Below are 22750 nucleotides of genomic sequence, written 5' to 3'. Positions count from 1 at the left end.
GGTGGTGGCTGCCTATCCTGCCGCAGCAAGGCTTTTCCCATCAGCTGCGAGCCAGCGTGCTAAGGATACAGCAGAAGCAATTCCTGCAAGGGGGAAGGACAGGTCCTGGAGTCCGTGGACGGGCTCAAGGGTCCCTAATCAATGGAACTTCCCTTTCATGGTGCTGTTGCCTAATGAGGAGCGGCGAGGTTGTCTGCTGCATGATGCAGGCTGTCCCTTTCCTGGTCGAGGCTTTGCAAATAATGCCCCAGGCCTCGAGGAAAGAGAGGGGCCTGTCATTCCCCGGCAGCAGAGTCTAGGAGCGGACGTCAATTCCCCCCCCTCCTCGGCTCTGTGTACAGGTCTGTGCTGCCCCACAGCATTACAGAGCTGTCCAGCGGGAGCGGAGAACCAGCAGCAGCAGTCCCCAGGTGAGAGAGGGTAGCACGTGACCGCCAGAAAACCCCTCCCCAACTGCAGCTTCTGGCTGAACAAACCCAGAGCCCCCCCCCCGCCCCCCCCGCCCCGCACGAAGAATGTAGCAGGCTCTAAAATGGGGTAGGAAGGGAGGTATGAGGCTGAACGCAGCTGGAGCCTTCAGGGAGTGATGCAGTGCCCTGAACGCTAGCTTGAAGAGAGTTGGCCCATCAGACGAGGTGAATCACTCAACAGTGATCAAAAGAAGGGAAGTGGAGGCGCCTAGCGGGGATTACTAAGGCATACTTGGCTGTAGTTAGCCCTACCAGCCTCCTCCCTTCCATTCCTGCCCGGCCCTGTTGCTGGAGTTGAAGTGTTAATTGAGGGGTAAGTTAGTAAGGCTAAGCTCTGGTCTACGCAACATAGATCGACGCAAGGCAGCTTACATCAACCTAACTCTGTCTACACTAAAATGTCACTCGCCCCCTTAATAACTCCACCTCCCCGAGAGGCGTAGAGACCAGGTCGACGCAGCGTCCATGTGGACACCGCCTTGCTTCCGTTGACTGTTGCTAGCTTTCAGAAGCCATCCCACGTAGACAGTTCCATCGGTGCAAGGACGCGCACGGCCAACAGGAGGGGCGAAGTGTGGATGCCCACCAGTGCTGTAATTACTGCAGTGGCTGTGTGCCAATGTAAGTTAGGTCGACTTAATTCGGTCGTGTAGACGTGCCGTATGTCTACACTTCAACTGCTAGCCGATGCTGTACTTAACCCCCCTCCCCCAGAAGCAGTGACTGGAAGAATTCTGTCTCCACTGGGGGTTAGTTTGGCAGAGGGGCGGCTCCTGTGGTGTGGATTTTTCACACACAGCTAGGCCGCTGTAAGTTTTCAGTGTAGACCAACCCTTAGGCCCAAAGCACGAATTGTCTCTCATGGAACCCAGGGGCTCAGGGTCTTGGCGAGCACGAAAGGCCACATCTGTGCAGCTGGTGGCCATCAACCCTGTCTCTGCAGTTCCCTAAGCACTATGGGAATCATTTGTCTGAGGTTAGCACCTGTAATGGTGCCCAGGTCTTAAGTGTAGCAGGCTCCTAGATGAACCATTCGGACAAGCACAGGAAAATGCAGACGTTCGAATTGTTTCTTCAACCCTAAAAATCCCCGAATGCCCGGAAGAGAGCTGGAGCATTCCTCGCTCTTCATCATCCTAACATGGACGCTCCTTCCCTCTCGGCCCTTAGCCCTGCCCTAGCTGCAGCAGAGAAGACTCCAACTACGATGAAGCCTCCTCTGGGATGTTCACCCAAGAAGAGTAGTAAAGCTGCAGCAAATTAGGCCTGCTCTGGGACCAGCCACTTGTGTTTCCTTCTCCTTGAAACTGCGTGGGCACTGGTGATGTCCTTACACAGCGTGGGCCTTCAGAGTGGCTCCCAGCTGAGCAGGCTGCCTGGCGTTGCTCTCTCTGGTGCTGTAAGAAGTAGATCTGAGATTGGGCATTAAATCAAGTGTGAACAAGTCTGATTTCTCACTTGTAGGGGGCTGGGCTGGTGTTTGTCCAAGCTGCTGAGTCATGAATCCGTTGGAGACATCGATCCAATACTTCACGAGCCTGGAAGAAGCAGTGGGAGGCTCAGTAAGATACACGCTGTGTGGCTTTTGGGGAGCTGGGTTGAGTTCAGACCATGCCTGTTACTGACCTAAAGTTACTGCCTCATGTCTGGGTGGGATCCTGTGCACGGCCTCATCCACGCCCAAAAGTTGCACCAATTTAACTAAATTGGTTTAGAAACCAATGTGACTAAATCCAGGCCACCCCCCAGTGCGGATGGCCTGGCCCAGATATTCAAAGATATTTAGGTGCCTCACTCCCATTGCCATCAATGGGGTTAGGTGTCTGTCTGCCTCTGGGGAGCTGGGCCATTGGTCTTAGCTCAGTTTGAATTTCAGCAGAGACCAGTTTGGAGGAATGTGGTGAAAGCGCGCCAGGGAGAGAGAAGCAGCAAACCAGCAATGGACTGGTGGCTAAAGGTAAACCAGTGCCAGGCACCAGGGTGGCCCATTTTGGTATCAACACGCCGGGGGAGTTTTAAAAGGTCAGTGCAAGGGAACAAGGAACTAACCAAGCAGCAAGTTCACCAAAGGCTGCGTGTGCTATTCCAACCTCTTGTCCCGCAGCGGCATCAGGATGCAGCCAAGCGAGGGCTGGCGTACATCCTCTGAGCGCAGCGGGCCCTGCGCAGCTCCCGGCAATTGTTTGAAGACATGGTGCGGGAGTGGAGGGGGCGGGGGACAGTAAACTCTTTGCTCTGTGTTTGTACAGGACCTAGCACCGTGGGGGTCCTACTCCACGACGGCCTCCTCACTGCTACCGCAATGCAACTGCCGTCTCCTCCCAGATGATGGCTCCTAGATTCCATGAGAGTTGGGGATAGGCCCGGGGCAGCTCAGCTCAGAGGTGATCCAGCTCTTAACCTGTTTCCCCCTGGCTTGGCTAGTACCCGACACCTGCAGACGTGGCTGTGCTTACCCTGCAGCGTGTGAGTGATCCCCGACAGGAGAGGGGGTGAGATGGACCACCGGTCTGAGCCAGGTACGGGATGGCTCCGGGGCTCAGCTGAGCACGTGCGTAAGTGGTTGCGCGGATCCTGCCTCGGTACTGGGTGAGAGAACCCCCGTTAACCCTTAGAGCCCTGCCCAGACCTGGGGTGTCTTGCACCATCACCACTGTATTATGAGGGTGCTGCTGGGGGGAAGGGAAAGGATTTGTGGGGGGAAGAGGGAATGATCGCTGGAGGCAGCCCTGTTCCTCCTTCCTGGCTCCCTGCCCTGATCTGGGGATCAGCGTGGGACGGGCATAGCAGAGATGAAACCAGCGTTATTCCCAGGCACACGCTACACTCCGTGCTGGAGAGATCGCTGGCGGCAGAGATGGGGGCCAGGGGGTGACTTGGTGGTGGGGCTCCTGAAGGTTCTCACAGGGGTAACGGGGCAGCTGCTAGGGACCGCGTCAAGGGAGGAGAGGGACAGGCGTCCGTTCTGCTCCTGTTCCACCACAGAGCTTGGACAAGTCTGCGGAGATGGGCTAAGGCCAGGGTAGAATCTTTCTCAAGGGGCGGAAGTCCTGAGCTGGAAGAGGGAGGAGGAACAGAACAGCAGGGGCCTGTCCCAATCCACCAAGGACAGTGACGCTATGTGGCATTTCTCCCCTGTAGATCTCAAAGAGCCGGCAGAGGAGGGCACTAATGTCCTCTCCACTTTACAGCTGGGGAAACTGAGGCACGAAGCAGGGACAGCAACTTGCCCACAGCCGCAGAGCAGGACTGTGGCCACAGGGGAATAGCACCCAGCACGCTAAAGAACGGAAACTGAGGCAGAGTTCATCCAGCCGCAGCAGCTCCATGCAAGGTGACGATCCCCGTAGATGATGCTTTCTTGACACACCGGGTTGTGAGACCAGCTGGGTCAATAATTACCGTGGGGACGGCATCTTGCCCTTCCAGGCGTGCTCAGGGGATATTGTGCATGAATGAGACGGTATTTAGCGTGTGTGGAACAGCCTGGGGGCTTTCCCCCACCCGCTCAGCGTGGGGCTGGGCTCCACGGGACATGGTGCAGCCAGACGCTAGATGACCAGCACTTGGCTGCAGGGTGTGGAGGTCAAACCACCGAGGGCTGCATGCCCAGCCCAGCTGGCCCAAGCCCTGTCTAGAATGGCGGAGGGTGGGGGGAGCCCATGTGAAAGGCTCAGGGGCTGTTTAACCCCGAGCTGAGCACTGATGCTATAGCAGCCTTTGCCCAAAGGGCTGAACACACACGAATGGAGCTGCTCCGGCGGGAGGAAGGGTGGGTTTGCGGTTAAAGCCCAGCACCGGGCAATCAGCAGCCATGGCTGCTCTACCCAGCCCTGCCCCACCCCGGATTTGCTGGGAGGCGTTTGGGCAAATCGCTGCTTATCCTGGGGCTTCAGTTTCCCCTGTCTGTAAAACGGGGATCCTGCCCTGCCGCCGAGTGGAGATGAGGACGGCCAGGCACTGGTGTAATGCCGGGTCTGAGCTGGGGAGCCCAACACGGGGGAGATTAACTCCGACAGCGTAGGTCTGAGCAGGAGGGCGGCAAAGCAGAGGAACCCCTCCAATGCTGCAGTACCTGTCTGAGCTGGAAAGCAGACGCATGGCCAGAGGGAGAGGGGAGAAGCTCTTGTAATGCAGCAGGACAGGCCTGACCGAAACCCCCACCCCTCCCATTGTCTTTTGTCTGGCCCTAGCAGAGTCCCTCTTTCTCACACCCACCCCCTGCATTTCTTTCTCCCTGGGCTTCCTCCTTCGCAGATCCCTCGCGTCGTCTTTGAACGGCACAAGTGGGATTTAGTGTCAGGAGCGGTTCGGCAGGTCGCGCCTGCCGCTCTCGCTGGGAATCGGGCTAGAGCCCCAGAGGCCTTATGATGCTGGTTACAATGGAGCGGAACCGGCGGAGGGGAGATTTTGTTTCTTTAACGCCGGTGGTGACTCATGTTTGTTTGTTATTTGTTTATCAGCAGCACCGAAGGCCCCAGCCCCATTGGGCCACGCGCTGTACAGACCCAGAACAGAAGACAGTCTCTGCCCTGAGGCGCGTACAGTCCACAAGACCAGCCAGAGCCCTGCTGGCCGCAGTGTTCTGAAGCGGAGGGATCTGAGCCTTGGGCAGTGAGGGGCGAATTTGTAACCGCACGTGCAGTATTTTCAAATACGATGCAATCTCCTCCTACAGCCACAGCAGCCTTTCCGAGCACTGAGCACCCAGATCCCACCCGAGGGTGCAAGAGGCGGCTTGAATTCAGTAAGAACTGACCCCAAACCTTCCCTGCAAAGCCAGGGGAGACAGATGAAAGCAGGGAATGATGTAAGTCATTAGCAGGGTGCATTAGCAGGCCTGGATGGGGGCCCAGGAGTGGAGCAGCTCCAGTGGCAGGGAAAGGGGGGTTGGAAGCCTGTACAGCTTGCAGCTGGACTAAGCCAGTGCTGTGAGCCCTTTGGCGTGAGCCTGGGGCTAGCTGGATGGGCCGTGCGGTAAAGAATGCAGAGAATCCAGGTTCTCTCCAGTTGTCTATAGCGCGTAGGCCAGGAACGATGGTTTTGTTTGTTATTAGCTGGGGCCTGACCCTGTAAATAAGTCAGCGAAGCCTCTGAGCTGCGCTCACTGGTTCCAGGGACTCCTTCAACCAGTGACTCATGGTGGCACGCAGATGTATCACCTGGCGAATGCGGGCCACCCCCTATTGCCAGCAAGCCCACCGGCAGAACTCCCCCGGCCTGGCCTGGGAGGAGTTCTTGGCATCAGGACACTGTGCTGCTGAGTCCCACCGAGGTCCGCAGGGCTCCACGCCAGAGCATCCTTCTGCCGTGGTGTAATGACGTGGTCACTCAGTGCAGCCGTTCGGCAGGCCCTAGCTGTGCCCCCAACCGGGCTGTGTACAACCCATGGGTCTTTGTTGTTTCCTCTGGGTAATGTTGGGAAGAATCAGATCTAACAAACATCTCTTGCGATCACCTTGCTGCATAGCTCTGCCTGGCTGCCCCCGCCCTGTTAGTGCTCGGAGGGACGGAGGGGATCTTGGCTGTGGGCGGTTAAGGTTGTGAGTGTGAATGCGGGAGCCCAGCATGTACACAGAATGATAGAAGATTAGGGCTGAAAGAGACCTCAGGAGGTCATCTGGTCCAACCCCCTGCTCAAAGCAGGATCGATCCCAACTAAACCATCCCAGCCAGGGCTTTGTCAATCCAGGCCTTAAACACCTCTAAGGAAGGAGATTCCACCACCTCCCTAGGGAACCCATTCCAGTGCTTCACCACCCTCCTAGTGAAATAGTGTTTCCTAATATCCAACCTAGACCTCCCCCATTGCAACTTGAGACCATTGCTCCTTGTTCTGTCATCAGCTACCCCTGAGAACAGCCGAGCTCCATCCCCTTCGGAACCCCCCTTCAGGTAGTTGAGGGCTGCTATCAAACGTTTCTAGGTGGACGCCAGCCCGTGGTCTGAGGCTGGAGCTCACCCAGCAGCCATTACTATAGCGAGCGGACGGGACCCAGCGTTCTGTTAGGAAAGCAGCTGTTCACAGACAGCCAGTGCAGGAGCTGTAGCCCGAGGGCTGGCCTCATCCACACTGCATGGGTCTGTGAGCGTATGTGCTCCTCCTGGGGCTACGGTACCAGGAATCCCAGTTACCCCTAGCTCCCAAATGGAGACAAGGGGCCAGATGATCACTTGGTGTGAACGGCATATTGCAGCTATGCTGATTTTCACCTTCCTCCTGCACACAGTCCCACCGCCTGTCTGCGGTAATAGCATCCAGCTCTTAGCTAGCACTTTTCATCAGTGGAGCGCAAAGCACCTTCCAAAGGCGGGCGATAGCATTAGCCCCATTTTACAGAGGAAGTCAACAGCGGGCAGAGCCCATTGCAAATTGGGTCCCGTAACAAGGAACAGCAAAGAACGAGGTATGGTTTGTATGCTGGAGGCAAATCTAATGGGAAGAAAGGTGAATTTGGGGGGCAAAAAATGGAAACCCACCTGAGATCTTAAAGTTGCTTATGGGAATTAAGGACTGCGTGGTTTAGCTTGTTGAAATTACGTTTCAATGGAAATAGAGAAGGGTCAAGATATCTGGCTTTGCTGTCTGGAAACCTGCCGTCTATACTGAGTGCATTCGTGTCTTGCTGTCCTTATTGCAGGTGCAATGTGCGTCTGTACAATGCATCTGTCCGGGTTATGCACACAAGGGGCAAGGCCTGGGTTCAAGCCACTGTAGTTATTGAATGAATAGTGCCAGGATGGGGCCTTATAAAGAGAGGATCAGATACTGGTTCATTTGGCCCCATAAATCTCTCTCTCTGACAAAAATGCTCCCCAAAAAAACCACCCCAAATATTTGGGATTAAACAAGTGGCCCCAATTTATGCATCTAGGGGGAAATCCTGGCCCCACTGAAGTCAGTGGCAAAATTCCAAAAGATCTCTGTGGGGCAGGATTTCAGCCAGAGTGTCTGATTCTCCTTAGGTAACATTTTTATGTCATTGGAAAAACACACACACACACGCGCGTGATTTACTGTCCCCGTCACTGAAAATGCAGTCCGGCCCAGAGAGCTTCCTTTGCCTGGTGATTTGTACAATCCTCTCTCCTAATTACCCTTGAAACAGATCCACCTGTCTCTAGGTAATAACCTCGATGCCGGAACTGGGGGCAGGGGCCCTCTCACTTTGCAGGAAGACAGCGTTCTGGAGGAGTTATTTCTGCGCTCTCTGGAATGGCAGGAATGCCATGTGAAAGCTGGGGGGGAGGCGTGTTTCCAGCCCCACAGGACCAGAAGGGAGAGGGAGAAGATAGGAATTAGCATGTTGCCGAGGCATGCACAATACAGCTCTGTAGTTCATAAGGCAGCACGATTCAGTGAGTAAAGGCACCACCTAGGCAGCAGGAAGCTCTGCTACTTGCTCACTGTGCGACCTTGGGCAAGTCACGGGGGCCGAAGTTTTCAAAAGTGGCCTCGAAACGTAGCTGCCTCCAATTTTGGGTCCCAGTGTGGGACACGTAGAGGGCCTGGCTTGCAGAGTTGCCCACTCAAAGCTACAAAGCTCAAATACTGAGCCACTCAGAATTAGAGCCCACTTTGGGAATGTCAGCTGTGTAGGGCACTGTGCCTCGGTTTCCCCATCTATAAAATGGGCATAATGCTGTTGCTCCATCTATGTAAAACACTGTGAAATGCCTGACTGAAGAGCTCTCTCCATCCACTAATCACCTCGGTTCTGTTTATAATCAGAGGCCTAGGGAGCTGGAGTTGAACCGGCCCCTGCGCGGGTCTGGGTCAATCCTCGCTAGAGATTAACCCAAATCAAACAGGCTGAAGCTGGAGTGGGTTCAGGACAGGTGGCCTGGCAGCCCAGACGTTGGACTGGGACTCAAGAGATGCGCGTTCAAGGTCGAGCTCCACCGCACATGGGCGCTGACGTTCACGCCCCCGCAATGGGCCGGGGGTTCAAAGAGCCCCACTCCCCTGCAGGCACCTAACGAGGGGGCAGATGTCGGAAAGATCTCAGCAGCCGATGGGCTGAAAATCTGGCCCGGGGTGCGTGCTGAGCCCCTCTGACCATGCTGGGCCTTCACCTCCCTGTGTTTCCATCAGTAATACTCTCCTACCGCCGAGGGTCATTTAACGGGACGGGGGCTATGAAAACACAACCGAACCCCCCTCAACGTCAGGGCTCTTAAGACCAGAAGGGGCCATTGTGATGCTCCTGCAGAGCAAAGGCCAGGGAACCTCGCCTAGGCATCCTAGCCTGGAGCTCAGCCTCTTGCCTTCCCTGTGCATGGGGTTCGGATCCAGGCCCCTGGAGAGTAACAATGGCACCCTGGGAGTCAGGCTCCCAGCTGAGGGCCAGGTGGAGCAAGGCAACGCGCACGGGGTCCAAGGAAACCCGGCCCCGGGGACGTTCATTCCACTCTTGCAAGCCTGACTGGGGAACGGCCTCTTGTCTTGGGCTCTCTCTACCCCGGCCACTTTCATGACCAGCCTTTGGGGCCCTGGAGCTTTGCTGAAGAACCAGCCTGACCTGTTTGCTATCTGGGCCTCGATCCCCCAGCAAGGAATGCAGGCGGCTGGGAGCTGGGGGGGCGGAGGGCACAGCAGAGACCCTGGGGGCAGGGACATAACTGGGGGGAGAGAGGGGAGATCTTTCCTCTCTGCCGTCCTCTTCACACTAGTGCAGAGGACAGAGAGCGAGGCACGGGGGCCCTCGCTGTCCTGCTCCAGGTCAGGCCAAGACACAGACAGAGAACCCATGCCGTCCACTGCTGCAATGGGGCTGCTGCTGGTGCTGACTGGGATCGGCTCGGGCAGGGTCCTAGGTGAATCTTTTGACTATTACAGGGGATAGTGGTCTGGTGGTACTGCCTGCTGGGGAGGGGCAGAGCTATGGGGTGGGTGGGCAGAGAAGGGGAAGCGATGGGGTGGGTGGGGAGGGATGCTATGCAGTGGATGGGCAGGGAAGGGAGAGCGATGGGGTGGATGAAGGGAGAGGGAAGCTATGGGGCGGAAGGGTGGGGAGGGACACTATGGGATGGTTGGGCAGGGAAGGGAGAGGGAAGCTATTCGAAGGATGGGCAGAGAAGGGAGAGCGATGGGTGGATGAAGGGAGAGGGAAGCTATGGGGCGGAAGGGTGGGGAGGGACACTATGGGATGGATGGGTGGGCAGGGACGCTATGCAGTAGATGGGCAGGGAAGGGAGAGGGAAGCTATGGGGTGGAAGGGTGGGGAGGGACGCTATGGGGTAGAGAGAGGAAGGGAGAAGCTGTGGGGTTGAAGGGTCTTGTCCCCTAAATACTTAGCAGAGGGAGAGAATCTGGGGGGACCTTTTCTTCCCCAGAAGGTCTTTGCCAGGGGGATCCACCCCCCACCCCCCCCCCCCCCCCCCCGCATATATTGGGAGCTGTTAAACCCCTGCTCAGACTGGTGTTGGGAAGCAGTCTGGGGAGGCCCCAGGGCGTTTGGAGTGATCAGATATGGGGCGAGTTCATTAGCTCCCGTTTGGGGCAGTTACCCGCTGGGGAAGGCAGCCCCGGCTTCAGGGTGGAGCTGGGCTGGCTTCCACCAGGGCTTTCCCTTGGCGAGAGGGAGTGGGGGCCTTGTCCCAGACTCGGTCCCTCAGCATAGCCTGGGCAGGAGGTGGGTCTCTATTGCTTGGATGGGGATACAGAGCCTTGCACCTCAGGCATGTGGCTTCTGAGCCAGCCCATTGTGGGAACGACTGACAGCGGCTGCCTCTGGCGGGCGGCGATTTGGTGCCTGCCTGCGGACTCGGGGCCCGTTCCCCGCTGCCCCGGTCACCAAATAGCCATGCTGGCTCGCCCTTTGTGGTCAGCCTCAGCAGAGAGGCCATGGGGCACATGATCCCAGAAGCTGGCGCTGCCCACCTCGTGCCAGAGCAGGTGAGCTCCGTGGGGCAGGGACAATCCACGAGCGGGGCTCCCCGGTGCTACCACACCAGCAGCACCCCTAGGGGATCCGGGGTGCAGGCTGCCAGCCCAGCATGGAGGTCCTAGGCCCGGAGGCCGCAGAGTGCTGAGCTCATCAGCAGGGACGGCGCTCCCGGCGAGGGTTTGTGTTTGCCCAGCAGGGCAGAGTGACCCAGTGTTGCTGCATCATGACGTGGCTGGATTCGACCTCACACCGTGTCGGGGCGACACTGCCCCCCAGGGGCAGGCAGGCTGCTGCATCGGTACTGACGCCACACGACGTCACCAGCTGCCGTGCCCATGGCCACGGGGACTCCTGTGCCTTGCAGGATGGCCGGGCGCCGGGACCCACCCTGTCCATTCAGCTCAGCAGCACGCCCAGCGGGCCCCCCAGTTCTCCCCAACACGGGCTGCTCTAATTTCATGTGGGTGGGGGGGAACTTTGCTCAGCTACACCAGTGTGAATCTGGCTTGACTCCGGATTCCCACGGCTCTAACGGACTGAGTTTAGCTGGTCTGCAGGAAGCTATTTCCAGTGGGGGGCATCCATCACCTTGGATGCTGAGGGCCAGATCCTCAGCTGATGTAAATCAGGGTCGCTCCATGGAAGTCAATGGAGCAATGCCCGTTTACCCCAGTAGCCCAATGACGCCAACTGAGGATCAGGCCCCAAAAGCCAGTAGGGTCCATTTCAGTGAATCCGGCTTGAGATCAGAGTCCCAGGTTTGTGCCCAGAAGCACGAAGTCTTAGATCCCTCAGCACTAAGTAGGATAACGCTGGATCTTCTTGTGATCCGGAGCCACGTCCAATCCCTCTGTGACTCGTGCTAAGGGACACGCTACGGTACTGGTCGTGCACGACTGAGCCTTTCTCATCTCGGTCACGGATTCAGGTCCACTCCAGGTCAGCAGAGAACTCAGCTGCTAAGATCCAACAGCCCGCTGGTGACCTGGGTGAAATGGGCACAACGACTGGAACCATTAGCGAGTGCCCTGGTGGGTGGTCTCTGCTCGGAGACCCCAGGCCAGCTTTGGTTCTGTTACACCGCTTCAAAGCGTTGGCGTATTTGGGTGGTTGTGTCCCAGGCATGGATCAAGGCCCCCACGCTGCTAGGAGCTGTACATACTTGCAACAAAGCGTTGGCCCCTGCCACAAAGAGGTGCCAGTCGGAGTGGGAGAGGAGAGACCAGGGGGTGCAGCAAACCAGGGGAACCCAGTGGAACCGAGCCCATCCTGGTCAGCAGGGTAAGCAGCTGTCACAGCTCACCGGCTGCCTACGCACTCATTTGAGTGGCGTTACTCCAGATTTATGCTCAGAATCTGGCTCAGAATGGTGGAATCTCCTTCCTTAGAGGTTTTTAAGGTCAGGCTTGACAAAGCCCTGGCTGGGATGATTTAGTTGGGGATTGGTCCTGCTTTGAGCAGGGGGTTGGACTAGATGACCTCCTGAGGTCCCTTCCAACCCTGATCTTCTATGATTCTATGAATGCTCACTCTATGACCACAGCTGCCGTGGGCCCATCAGCCCGGTGACAATGCTGGGGAACACCTGCGTTCAGAGGGAAATGAGAAGCATTGGGTTCCCCGCCCCTCTCTCTGCTGGGCCCCGTGTCCGCCTCACTTTGTGTGTTCCCCTTTATGTTTCTCCAGAGACTGTCCCCTACACGCCCCAGATCACTGCCAAGTCACTGGAAGGGAAGCTCACCGCTACCACCTTCACGCTGGACCAGCCCATCTGCATCTTCGATCAGTACGTGAATGGCACCGATGACATCTGGCTGGTCGTTGCCTTCACTAATGGTACGTGTGGCTCCAGACCCCGCCAGGCACCTTTCCCTGTGCCTACAACAGCCTTTGCCAGCCCCAATATGGCACTGTCTGAGGAGGAAGTTCACAGCCGCCTCTATTCCCCTTCTGGCTTTTCCTTCCTCCCTCGCTTGAGAGATTGTACGGCTGTGTGCCCTCTCTAAGGGGCACCAATTTGCAGCTACCCTGGGTTACCCCCTGCCCTAGTAAAGGCAACGGGGTCAGAGCACGGCATTAGGAGGCCTGTGGTTTAGTCCTGGCTCTGCAACTGTCTCACTCTGTGGCCTTGAGCTAGTCACGGAGGCTCAAATTTTCAAAAGCAACCTCTGAACTTGGCTGCCTCAATTCCTTGAGGCCTGAGCTAGCGAGAATAATAAGATCCTCTGTCCAGGCCAGATTCAGGCAGGGTGGAAAGCGGCCATCCAAATGAGCTGCACTGTGCCCAGCCAAGCGGAAGAGGAGCCCGAGGAGACACCAAAATATAAATGAGTTCAGAGAAATACGTGTTTGCATGACATTTTAGGCTGGGCTCTAGAGATTCCTAGGAATGTGGGGTTTGCCACACCGGATCAGGCCGCCCCCTGGCCCTTCAGGTTTGGTATCTTGCCTTCAGCTGCAGCTTCAGGAGAACACCTGCTCCCTCGTGCACCTAGCCAATTGCACAATGCTGTGAATGGAGCAGAAATACCCCTGCAGCCCTCACCTTACGCCTTGGAGCGTGACTTTGGATCGCTCATATCTGAGCGTGGGGATCGCTTTACCCAGCCCTTTGAAAAAATCCTGCCGCAGATCGAGAAGCTAACGACCTGCCATGGCTCCTAGGGGAGCAAGAATCCTCTGGATTCCTAACCCAGCCAGCGTGGCAGTGATCTCACGTTCATTACCCACTGCCCCATTTCCACGGAGGGCTTAGCTGTGCTGGCTCTCTGGAAAAACCGCTGGCCCTGTGCCAACGCAGCCCCCAGTGTAGACGCAGCTAGGCTGACGGAAGAGTGCTCTGCAATGTAGACAGTCTTGCGGCCCCCGCTCCATTCCCCAGCACTGGGAAATCACAAACATCCTGTGCATTTCAGCCCAGCAGCGTATCTCGCTCCCACCGATTTGCAGCTTTCGCCCGTGCGCCATGCCCGCGGCGACGCACCGCTCTCTGTCCCGGCGTGGCAGCACCCTCGCTGGGACCCGCAGGCTTTGGGCACAAGGGTGTCGCAGCCCACGGCCTGGCGATGCGCCATCCACGGGCCACTCTCGCAATTTTGCTTCCTCGTGTGCACAGGGCAGAATTATTGCCTCACAGCGGGAGAACGCCCACCCGTGGGCCATCCCTCCTGCTTACGTTCACACGGGGACACGTACGCTTAGGCCCTGCGGCGCTGTGACACGACAGCCAGTAATGCAGCAGCCCCCCGGCCCCCCCACCCACTGAGCAGGTGGGTCAGATGTAGGGAAGGTCTTCCCTGCAGAGTTAACTCAGGTGGTCAGCCCCTGGATCTGAGCTCCTGGGCTAGCCTCACGCAGGTGTCAACAGCCCCGCCGCAAAGGGGGGGGCCCGTCCCATGGTTCGTAGCGCTGCAGTGAGCTGAGCGGTGAATTGGGGAGAGCAGGTGTGTCCTCCTGGGCACACGGGGTGAATCGGGGGAAGGCAGCACAGTGATCAGCACTGGCATGGTTCAGCCGGTGTCCCCGCTGGAAAATGGACAGGTGGCTAGCCTGAGGGAAAGCCTCCCCTGGGTCTGAGCCTGTCCCCCCTCCTGGGTCAGTTAGTCGGGTTGAAAACGCCACTCAGTTCGGGTGAGAGGGTTTGGTATGTGGACGGGAAGAGGGCTGGGGGCAGCCCATGAGGACAAGCCAGAGTTAACTCTGCAGTGAAGCCAGATCCCTGGTCAGGTCACAAGCCCTAACACTGCTCTAGCTAATGGAGAGCCTATGTTGGCCCAAGGAGTAGCAGCTTGTGCTTTCAGGGCAGATCGACCCAAGCTCCATCCTTACTCACAGCCACAGGGGGAGGCTGAGTTTGCTCAAGCAATGACCTTAGCAGTCAGGGGTCTGCCCTGGAACAATCCGCATTCCGAACCTGTGCCTTTCTATACTTATGGGGTTTGGGGTGCAGGTTTTTCCAATGTATTTAGGGGCTTTTCTAGGCTCCCTATCTCCACAGCATCTGTACCAGTCAGCACCTATGGATTTTGCTTCCCAGGACATCTGTGACGTAAGGAAAGATTTACAGGTGGGGAAACTGAGGCACTGTGGGATTAAATGACGTGCCCAGGGTCAGCCTTGGAGTCAGTGGCAGAGCTGGGAATGGACCGACCAACTCCAAGTACCAAGTACCTTGACCACCAGCCCAGCCTTCTCGCCTAATCCGGGAACACCCTCTTCTCTTTCATCCACAGCCACATCCCATTTCAAAAATCCAACCTCCAAGATCCAAATCCCTCCCTACCAGAAGCTATCGACCGCTCTCCATTACATGACGCTGAAGAATTCCATTGCCTTCTACCCGTGTGCTGAAAACAGGGCCGCTAGCGTGCTCCGGGTTGGCAGTGACACCTCCTGCAAAGATGACCGCAGCCTGGAGTACTGCAACGGACCCCTGCCTCATCCTGGGCCTTACAGGTACGACAGTCTGAGCCCAGGCATCCCTGCAGGTAGGGGCCTGGCTGCCCTCTCCCTCACGCAGCAGAAATCAGGAGTAACTCCCAGGCAGACAGCGGACTCATGCGGATGGCGGCAGGAGGAGGCTCAGTCCCGTAGAGTTAGATATTAGAGGTTTATTATCACCTGTATTTGCAGTAGCCCCTAGGAACCACTGTCCTGAACTAGGGCCCCACTGTGCAAGGCGCTGTACAGACACAGCATAGACAGATGGTCCCTGTCCCAAAGAGATTCCTGATAACAAATTCAACCTCTTTAATATTAACTCCCCCTGTCCCTCCATTCCCACCCTCTCTGGCTTTCTGTGTCCTCGGATCCGTGCAGCACCCCTTGCAACCTTCGAAGCTTGCTCTTTCCCAGTCTAGAACTCGCTCGCGCACAGAATCCAGCACATGCATTTGCTAAGGAGGCTCCCGGTTCTTTTTAACCCACTCTCTGCAGCTGGGTTGGCTGCGGTGCAAGGAAGTTTAAGGGACCTGCTAGATCCTGGCTCCCGGATCACAGGGCTGAGTCTGCCACCTCTTTCCACTCCAGTCCCTCAGTTGCCTTTTGTTATTAACTGGCTCTTTAATGATGAGCGCCCCAGTGTGTTCATTTCTGCCGTCCTCGCCGTCCTGATGCAAGAGTCACCTGCTCTTCCTCACCTGCTGCTCAGAAAACCAGTATTCCTTCTCTCTTCTCACTGTTCTTCCGCTCTCTCTCCTTCTCCCCTTATTTCTGAAGCGTTACTCCCCAGGCCCTGTCTTAAGACACCAGCTAACTCGTGAGCACGGCGGGCAGAGTGGGTTGCAGATATCTAATCCCACATGGTGCTGGGGAAAGGGGCACCACCAGGGAAGCAACCAGAGAAGACCCCTGTGCTGGCTACCTGAGCGGAGAATTGGGTTAGATTCTGCCTTTAGTTTACATCCTTCCGGCCCGTTGACTTTAGCGGGGTTGTGCAGGTGTGTCTCAGGGCAGGATCTCACCCAGGAAATTTGCTGGCACCAGGGGGCTTTGCATTTTGGAGATTTCTACATACGCAGAAAGATACAGAACAAACCTCTACGTCAGAACTGCAGTTCCTCAGGCTGCCTGAGGACAGGTTACTTGCAGTATAACATTCAGCCACTAGATGTCTCCCTGTGCTCCGTACACTTGCAGGCAGGGCGTGGTGCCTGGTAAACAAGGGTAACCATGCTGGAATTTGAGCTGCGTGGGAACCTGTTTGTGTCTCTAGTCAGTAGCTGTTTTCTTTAACAAATACCTCCTGCTTAAGGAGGACTTTGATTCCATAGACCGTGACTAAGGTTAAGATTTTGTCACTGTTATTTTTAGTAAATGTCATGGCCAGTCACAGGCAATAAACAAAAATTCACTGGAGCCATAAGGCTGGGAAGAGAGGGTTGGGGGCAGGGGGGTGGAAATGACAGCTGGACTCTGGGGGTAGGGGGCTAAGAGCCCAAGCCCCTCCCCAGGGGGCGGGGGGACTGACAGCCCAAGTCCCACCACCACTGGGGGAGGGGTGCACAGCCCCAGCTCCACCCCCACTGCTGACAGCTGAAGTCATGGAGGTCCGGTAAAGTCACAGAATCTGTGACCTCCGTAACTAAATCGTATCCTTAACCACGGTAGTCCGAGTGTCTCTCTTAGCATACACTGCTCCTGCCGATGACTGTCGTACCTAGGTCCTGATATACCAAAGGCTGATAATACTGAACATCTGACATCTGCTTTGGGGGTCTTTAATCTAGCGGAGAAAGTAAGAATAAGATCCACTGTCTGGGGGTTGAGACTCAACAAATTCAGGAATAAGGCATAAGTTTTTAATAGTGAAGGTAATTAGCCACTGGACCAACCGACCTTGATACCCAGGGCAGTCTCCACCTCCTGAAGTCTCTAAGGCCAGAGCGGATGGCTTTCTAACAAGGACACTATGGGACAAGTGGGAATTATGGGCTCAACCCAGGCATGAGTGGGGGAGGTTCTGCAGGAGGTCCGGCTACATGATCAGAATGGGCCCTTCCAGCCTTGAATAACTAGGACTCGGGGTAAAGGTGATGGCAAGGAGAAAGAGCCAGATCCTCTACTGGTGTAATTCACCATGGCGCCATTGGATTCAGTAGAGCTGCAGCGAGATGTACCAGCAGAGGGTCCAAGGGATTGGTGTCTTGGGCCAGCTGTCTGGAAGCAGCCTGTGGACAGACAGACCCGGTATCTGTCAATGACAAGCTGGGTCAGTTTTGCTCTCCAAGCATGATAGGTCTCGGTGGCTTTGCCGTTTGCAGCTGCATCCCTGATGCTCCAACGTGGGCTGGGCTGGAGCCCTGCCAAATTTCCCTGACCTTCTCTCTCCTTTTGTCGCCCCCTCTTTCAGCGTGAAATTCCTCATCCTGGATACCAATGGGTCCAAGGCAGAGACAAGATGGTCCCAACAAATTATGCTGAAGCAAGGTAACGCTGGAAGAACAGGGAAGGGGCTTCTTGCATTGTAAGCATCTTGGGGGAGGGTTCTTGTCTCCTTTAAGCCCACTCTCAAGGCAGCAAATAGGGACTTGGGTTCCTGACTCACCCTCTGCACGCTTCCTAGGGCTTGTTAGACAGGATGGTACATACCAGCCAGAGCTGGCAGTTCCCAGGGTGTCTCCTTGCAGGCCCCCTGTCCCTCCCTGCTCAGAGATACTCTTGAGTTGTCGTTAATTGGGCCCGCCTGGTCTAGTTGCCAGGGTGAGTCAGTAGAACAGCGTTGCACCTCCCTATAGGGCCCTATAGCCTGATACTCGGTCAGAAGCCTTGAGTGACCAGGCTACGTTACAACTCCCTACTGGGAATTGGACACTGAGCTCCCGGGGCATCGCGCCACCCATACAAACCTGGGAGAGGGAAGTGACTGTCCGAGCAGCATTAAGGGAGCTGGCCCTAAACTATCCCAGCTTCCGCCATGCTCCCCGCCATTTCCTCTCCTCCCTTCCCTGCTGCATCCCTTCAGTCCCCACCACCCTCCCCGGCGCCTCCCAGCCCGTCCCCTCCGGCTCCCTGCCCGCGGTGAAAGCTTCCCCGGCCGTGTGCCCCAGGTCGCAAGGCGCGCTCCATCGACACCTGGCCTGGGAGGCGCAGCGGTACCATGGTCGTCATCACTTCCATCCTCTCCAGCTTCATCGGCGTCCTGGTGATCTTGTTCCTCTGCACGGTCGCCTACGAGTGGTGAGTGCCGAAGCCCGGAGGGAAGCGCAGCCCGGTGCAGCCTTGAAGCAGAGACTGGCTCGACCTGGGGGGGGGCAGGGACGGGAATCTGTGAGCCCAGGCTGGTGGGAACGCTCTAGATCTGCTTTCTTTGGGGAATGGCGAGTGAGCTGCCCTCCCCACCTGGCACTCACGCAGCACCGACCCTCTCTGCACAGCACCCTGGGGTCAGAGGGCAGCAGCTCGGGTGGGGCCCGCAGCACTGGGCCCCCCCGCAGGGCGCCCCCTCCCAGCAGCCACTCGGCCTGGCGCTGCGGGAGGATTGGGTGCTGTGTCCGCGGAGCTGCCTGCGTGGTCCGTGGTGCTCACCAGCTGCCTGTTTGTGGCTTGTTTACAGCTTTAAGCTTTGGCGTCGAGAGGAGCCCGCAGTCCCGGAGGAGCCACGCGTCGGGTCCTTCAGAGAGAGGCAGTATGATACCCACCACATCCCCCCGTCGCAGGCTCCAGCCCAGCCCCACAGCGACGTGCCCCGGCCTCACTCGCCGGCCGCCTCCCCATAGGAGCCCAGAGCTTCCCGCAGGCCATTGTCCTGGGCTCAGCAGTCAGCCCACGGGCACCCCCAGAAGCCTCGCATCCCATTTGTACACCCCGTGCCCTCCCCATCACGCACCCTGCTGCACAGTGTCCCCTGTAAACCCCGGACCCCAGCATCCCCATCACGCACCCTGCTGCCCGGCATTCCCTATATACCCTCGACCCCAGCATCCCCTATGATCCCCAACCCCCAGCGTCCCCATCACACACCCTGCTGCCTGGTGTCCCCTATATAGCCTGGTCCCCAGTGTCCCCTTTGCTCCCCAACCCCCAGTGTCCCCATCACGCACCCTGCTGCCCGGTGTCCCCTATCTACCCTTAACCACAGCATCCCCTACACTCCCCAACCCCCAGCGTCCCCATCACGCCCCATGCCCCAGCATCCCCATCACACGTCCTGCTGCCCAGCCTTCCCTCCGCACCCCAAACCCCAGCATCCCTGTCAGACGCCCCAGGCCCCAGCCTCCCACACGCTCACCCTGGTGCTCTAAGATCACCAGCGCTGGGAGAGGAGAGGCTCCATGCTTGCCATCTGGGGTATCCAGCCTGGCCTGACCGGCCGTGCTGCTTCCCACTTCCCTGGGACTGACTTTACAGGACACAGAGCAACAGCTGGGGAAGAAGGGGAGTAAACAAGCCACATCCTCTGCTCCTGCCAGTCAAAGGGTCCTGTCTGTTAACTCCAATAGGCAGCTGCCTGGTGCATGGGGCTGGGCACTGGTGACACTCAGGGCACCTCGGTCCTTTGTTTCTCGCAGGCTTTATTCACCTCCTGGAACTGTTTATGAAGCCAGATTAACTGGAGGAGCTAGTGGCAGGCCAATCCCATGATGACATCAGAGCTCCATTTACAGGACCGGAGGGATTGAAAAGCCCTTGAGAAACAAAGACTATCCCCCCTGGGCTAATGGGTCCCGTGCTTTGATCCCGTTTCTTTACCCCCAGTGTAGGGAATAGGACCCGTCTGTCCTATCAGCGGGAACGTGATGGAGGTGTTCCCGGCCCGCCAGCACTGCAGATGTGGCTCCAGGTTCACGTGGGTGCAGGGCCGGGCCCCGAGCCACGCTCCTCCTGAGCGCTGGGGACGTTTGGGCCTGGATCTAGAGCAGGGATCCTGTCAAAGAGAAGCAAATTCCAGCCAGGGGTGTAGCCGGCTGATTGGCACCTGAACACACAATGACCCCCCGGCACCCCACCCTCCCCACCACCTGCCATTGACGCAGGAGCCTTGGGGCTAGAATGACGGCCCTGCCCTGGCCGGGCCCACGGGAGCATTAGCACACCTGTGCTTCAGTCCGCTGGGAGGCCGGAGCCCAGGGCTCTGTGCGCAACGCCTGCTGACGGCAGTGTGGCCTCAGGGCTCTTGAGTGGCCGGGAGGGAGGCGTCTCATCTTTCCGACGTCTGCAGCCCCGGGCCCCCTCGGCCAAGCAAGTGCGGAGGAAAGAGGTCAAGCCAACCCCCACCCGGCCTTCCCAGATCTCTGCTTGGAGTCTGAGAGTCCAGCCCCGCAGGGCCCCGGCCAGGACCCAGGGGAGGAGCAGGGTCTCAACCCAACACCCATGGAAGCCATTGGGCTTGGAGCAGGCCCCCAGCTCAGCCGGCTGCCGGATGGAGCGGCCCCTCCAGGCGATGGAGCAGCCCAGCAGCGGTACAGCGTTAGGTGCTTTCCCCTACAGCCCCTAGAACTTGTTTCAAGGACCAGGGCCCAATCCCTCTCCCTTCCCCTCCCCCATTGGAAGCCATCCTCAGGGACCAGCGGGCCGGCCGGTGTGAGAGGTTCAGCTTCTGTGGTTCTTGTATATACTGCTGGGGGAAGGTGGGTTTCTCTTTTCAACTCATCGGTGCCCGGCCAAGTAAACTGCAGTTTGCATTTTTGAACCGCTGCCTCGCTGTCCTCCTTTGCACCCTCGGCAGCGGTCGCAGGCCGGGGACTCCCAGCCCTTGGGCCACAGGAGGGAGCTGTACGACAGAACAGCTGACGGGATGCCACAGGCCCACAGAGGGTCCACGCAGCTCGCGTCCCAGCCTTGCCGGGCTTTGCTCACCAGCCCCACCATAGCCCCTCGGGCATGCCAGGCAGCACACCCTGCCATCTTGTGGCTGACCCGTGTAACGGCAAGTAAACGTATCACGATGCCTTGTCATGCTCTTGCATTTATGTGGCGCCTTTCATGCAAAGGGACGGTGCAGCGGGTGTTTCCTGGGGCCCAGCATGCCCAGGTACACCAGGACCGTGCCTGCTCTCCCTCAGCCACTGCCAGGCATGAAGTCCTGGCCCCGATCTGCAAGGAAGGGAGTATTGTCGTGGACAGGAATGGGGCAGTGTGCCTTTTCGAGTGTCTGCTGGGGTGGAAGCCACAGGCCCCTAACACAGCAGCAGTGGGGGCGGGTGTCCCGAGGCCTTGTACGTTTGTAGCTAGTACCTAGTTAGTAACGCGCTGATCTGGGGACGTCTGGGCCCATGGAGTTTCCTCAAAATCGTATACGTTCGAGGGAAATCGGTGTGGCCTAGCGGCTCGAGCAGAGGTCTGGGCCTCAGCAGAGCTGGGTTCTCCTCCCTTGGGCAAAGCACTTTATCTTGGTTCCCCCCTCGGTACAACCGGGGTAACAGTGCTGCCCTCCCTCACAAAGTGCTTTCAGATCCGCTGCTGGCCAGAGCTGGATGGCGTTAGTAGTGGTGGGGCAAGAGCAGATGAGGGGTTTGTGGGGCTCTGGGCCAGAGTGTGGGCCCCACCCCTTCCACCTGCAGTCCCTGCCTCCCCGCCCAGCGCTCCTGCTGGAGAGCAGAGTTGGGGCGCAGGGGCTTCCCCCACTCCCCAGCGGGTGGATGGAGCGGGACAAGCCCCCTTGCCCCAAACCCGCTCCCCGGCAGGAGCGCTGGGTGGGTCGGGGTGCCCCGATTGGCTGGGCTAATCCGCCACTGGGCAAGAGCAATAACACATCAAGCGTCTCATCCACAGGAACTCAGTGTTATTCAATGGCCTTTTCCCCACAGGGCAGAGGGCATGGAACAGCAGCATGGCCCTTATAGCAATGCCTTCACCTCTGCTTTCCTCTTGGGCGATGTCCCTGAGCTTCTGAGCCTCTTGACTCTGCTGGTCAGGCCCTGGCACAAACACCTCCCCGTCCATTAAAACCATTAATGCTGGGGAGGGGGCAGGAAGGCATGGGGCGGGGAAGGGGGAGATGAGATGGGAGTGGAGGGGAAGGAAGGGAGTGTGAAAGGGGAGGGCAGAGGGGGAGACCAGCTCTGACGTTGTGAGGGCCAGGCGGGGTTGCAGACGAGCGCTGCTGCAGATTAGAGAGTGGAAGGAATTGTAATCGTGCCAGGTGCGCCCCAGAGAGCAGCAGGAGGGTGGGGAGTGGGTGGCGGGGGGAGCGGCAGTTCAGCAGGATTCTGTGCAGCATGTCGGGGTGGGAGAGGAGCTCTCGGAAAAGAACAATCCTGCCGGCTGCCGCCTGGGGCAGCCCATGGGGCGGTCGGGGAGTGGCACGCGGCACGAGGACGGGGCAGAGCGGGAGGCAGCAGTGGGCAGAGCATGGGGACTGGAGGGCAGGAGACGGGGGGTCATGGCTCCCTCTGGCCCTTCTCCTCTGTTTTCCCATCAGTAAACCAGGTCAGTGACCCCGGCCTCATGCGAGCAGTAACTTCTGTTTTCTTCCTGAGCTGCAGAAACCGGGGAGGGGGCTGCCCGTCCTGTGAGCAGAGGCTCCCTGGGGCTGGGGCGTCGCTCCCTGGGCCTGGGGTGTGATCACGTCACGAGTGGGGCTTACCCAGGCTCGGAAAAATTCTTCAGCTTCTTACACACACAGCCATGCACAGACACACACACACACACACACACAATGCATGGACACACTCACACCCGTACACACAAACCCATGCACATACACACATTCGCATCTGGCCTGTAGCCCTAAACAGCAATCCTCTAATAAACCCAGCTATCCTGGGCCAGCAGCCCCCATATTGACCCTACGCCCCCTCTCTCCCTCCCTCCCCGAGTGTATATCTCTAGTTGCTTTCTGCTCTTTCGACTGTTAGTCGGTGATCAGTTACTCAGCTCCGAGGACTAAGCAACCAGGTGCACCATGCCACTAGCCACATGGGTAGGCCGGAGCAGAATTCAATCTGCATT

At 57.7% G+C, this 22750-nt stretch overlaps 1 protein-coding gene across 2 annotated transcripts; it reads left to right on the top strand.

Annotated features, from left to right (window-relative positions):
- The first annotated feature begins 26 nt into the window (after positions 1-26).
- LOC102929567 (uroplakin-3b-like) lies at positions 27-20489 on the top strand. 2 transcript variants are annotated; one of them, XM_043530944.1, is made up of 8 exons: positions 27-3025; positions 3612-3804; positions 4934-5217; positions 12047-12196; positions 14593-14815; positions 17211-17287; positions 17908-18037; positions 18414-20489. In XM_043530944.1, exons 3-8 carry the CDS (start codon positions 5130-5132, stop codon positions 18574-18576), a joined length of 831 nt encoding a protein of 276 aa, XP_043386879.1. In that variant the 5' UTR covers positions 27-3025; positions 3612-3804; positions 4934-5129; the 3' UTR covers positions 18577-20489. The 2 variants fall into 2 exon arrangements, with proteins under 2 accessions (XP_043386879.1, XP_037736215.1); XM_037880287.2 differs by lacking the exons at positions 27-3025; positions 3612-3804; positions 4934-5217 and adding an exon at positions 9120-9287.
- Positions 20490-22750: the final 2261 nt, after the last annotated feature.

This window comes from Chelonia mydas, chromosome 17, assembly GCF_015237465.2.
Source record: "Chelonia mydas isolate rCheMyd1 chromosome 17, rCheMyd1.pri.v2, whole genome shotgun sequence".
Taxonomy (NCBI): domain Eukaryota; kingdom Metazoa; phylum Chordata; order Testudines; family Cheloniidae; genus Chelonia; species Chelonia mydas.
Note: the sequence above shows the minus strand (reverse complement) of the source record. Positions and strands in the feature narration are given on the sequence as shown.

What these genes read in the sequence shown, in the direction of transcription:
- LOC102929567 (XM_043530944.1), top strand. Translation starts at nt 5,130, where the DNA reads ATGCAATCTCCTCCTACAGCCACAGCAGCCTTTCCGAGCACTGAGCAC. An exon ending in CCTCATCCTGGGCCTTACAG is followed by an intron (nt 14,816 to 17,210) that starts GTACGACAGTCT and finishes CCCCTCTTTCAG; the next exon opens with CGTGAAATTCCTCATCCTGG. An exon ending in ACAAATTATGCTGAAGCAAG is followed by an intron (nt 17,288 to 17,907) that starts GTAACGCTGGAA and finishes CGTGTGCCCCAG; the next exon opens with GTCGCAAGGCGCGCTCCATC.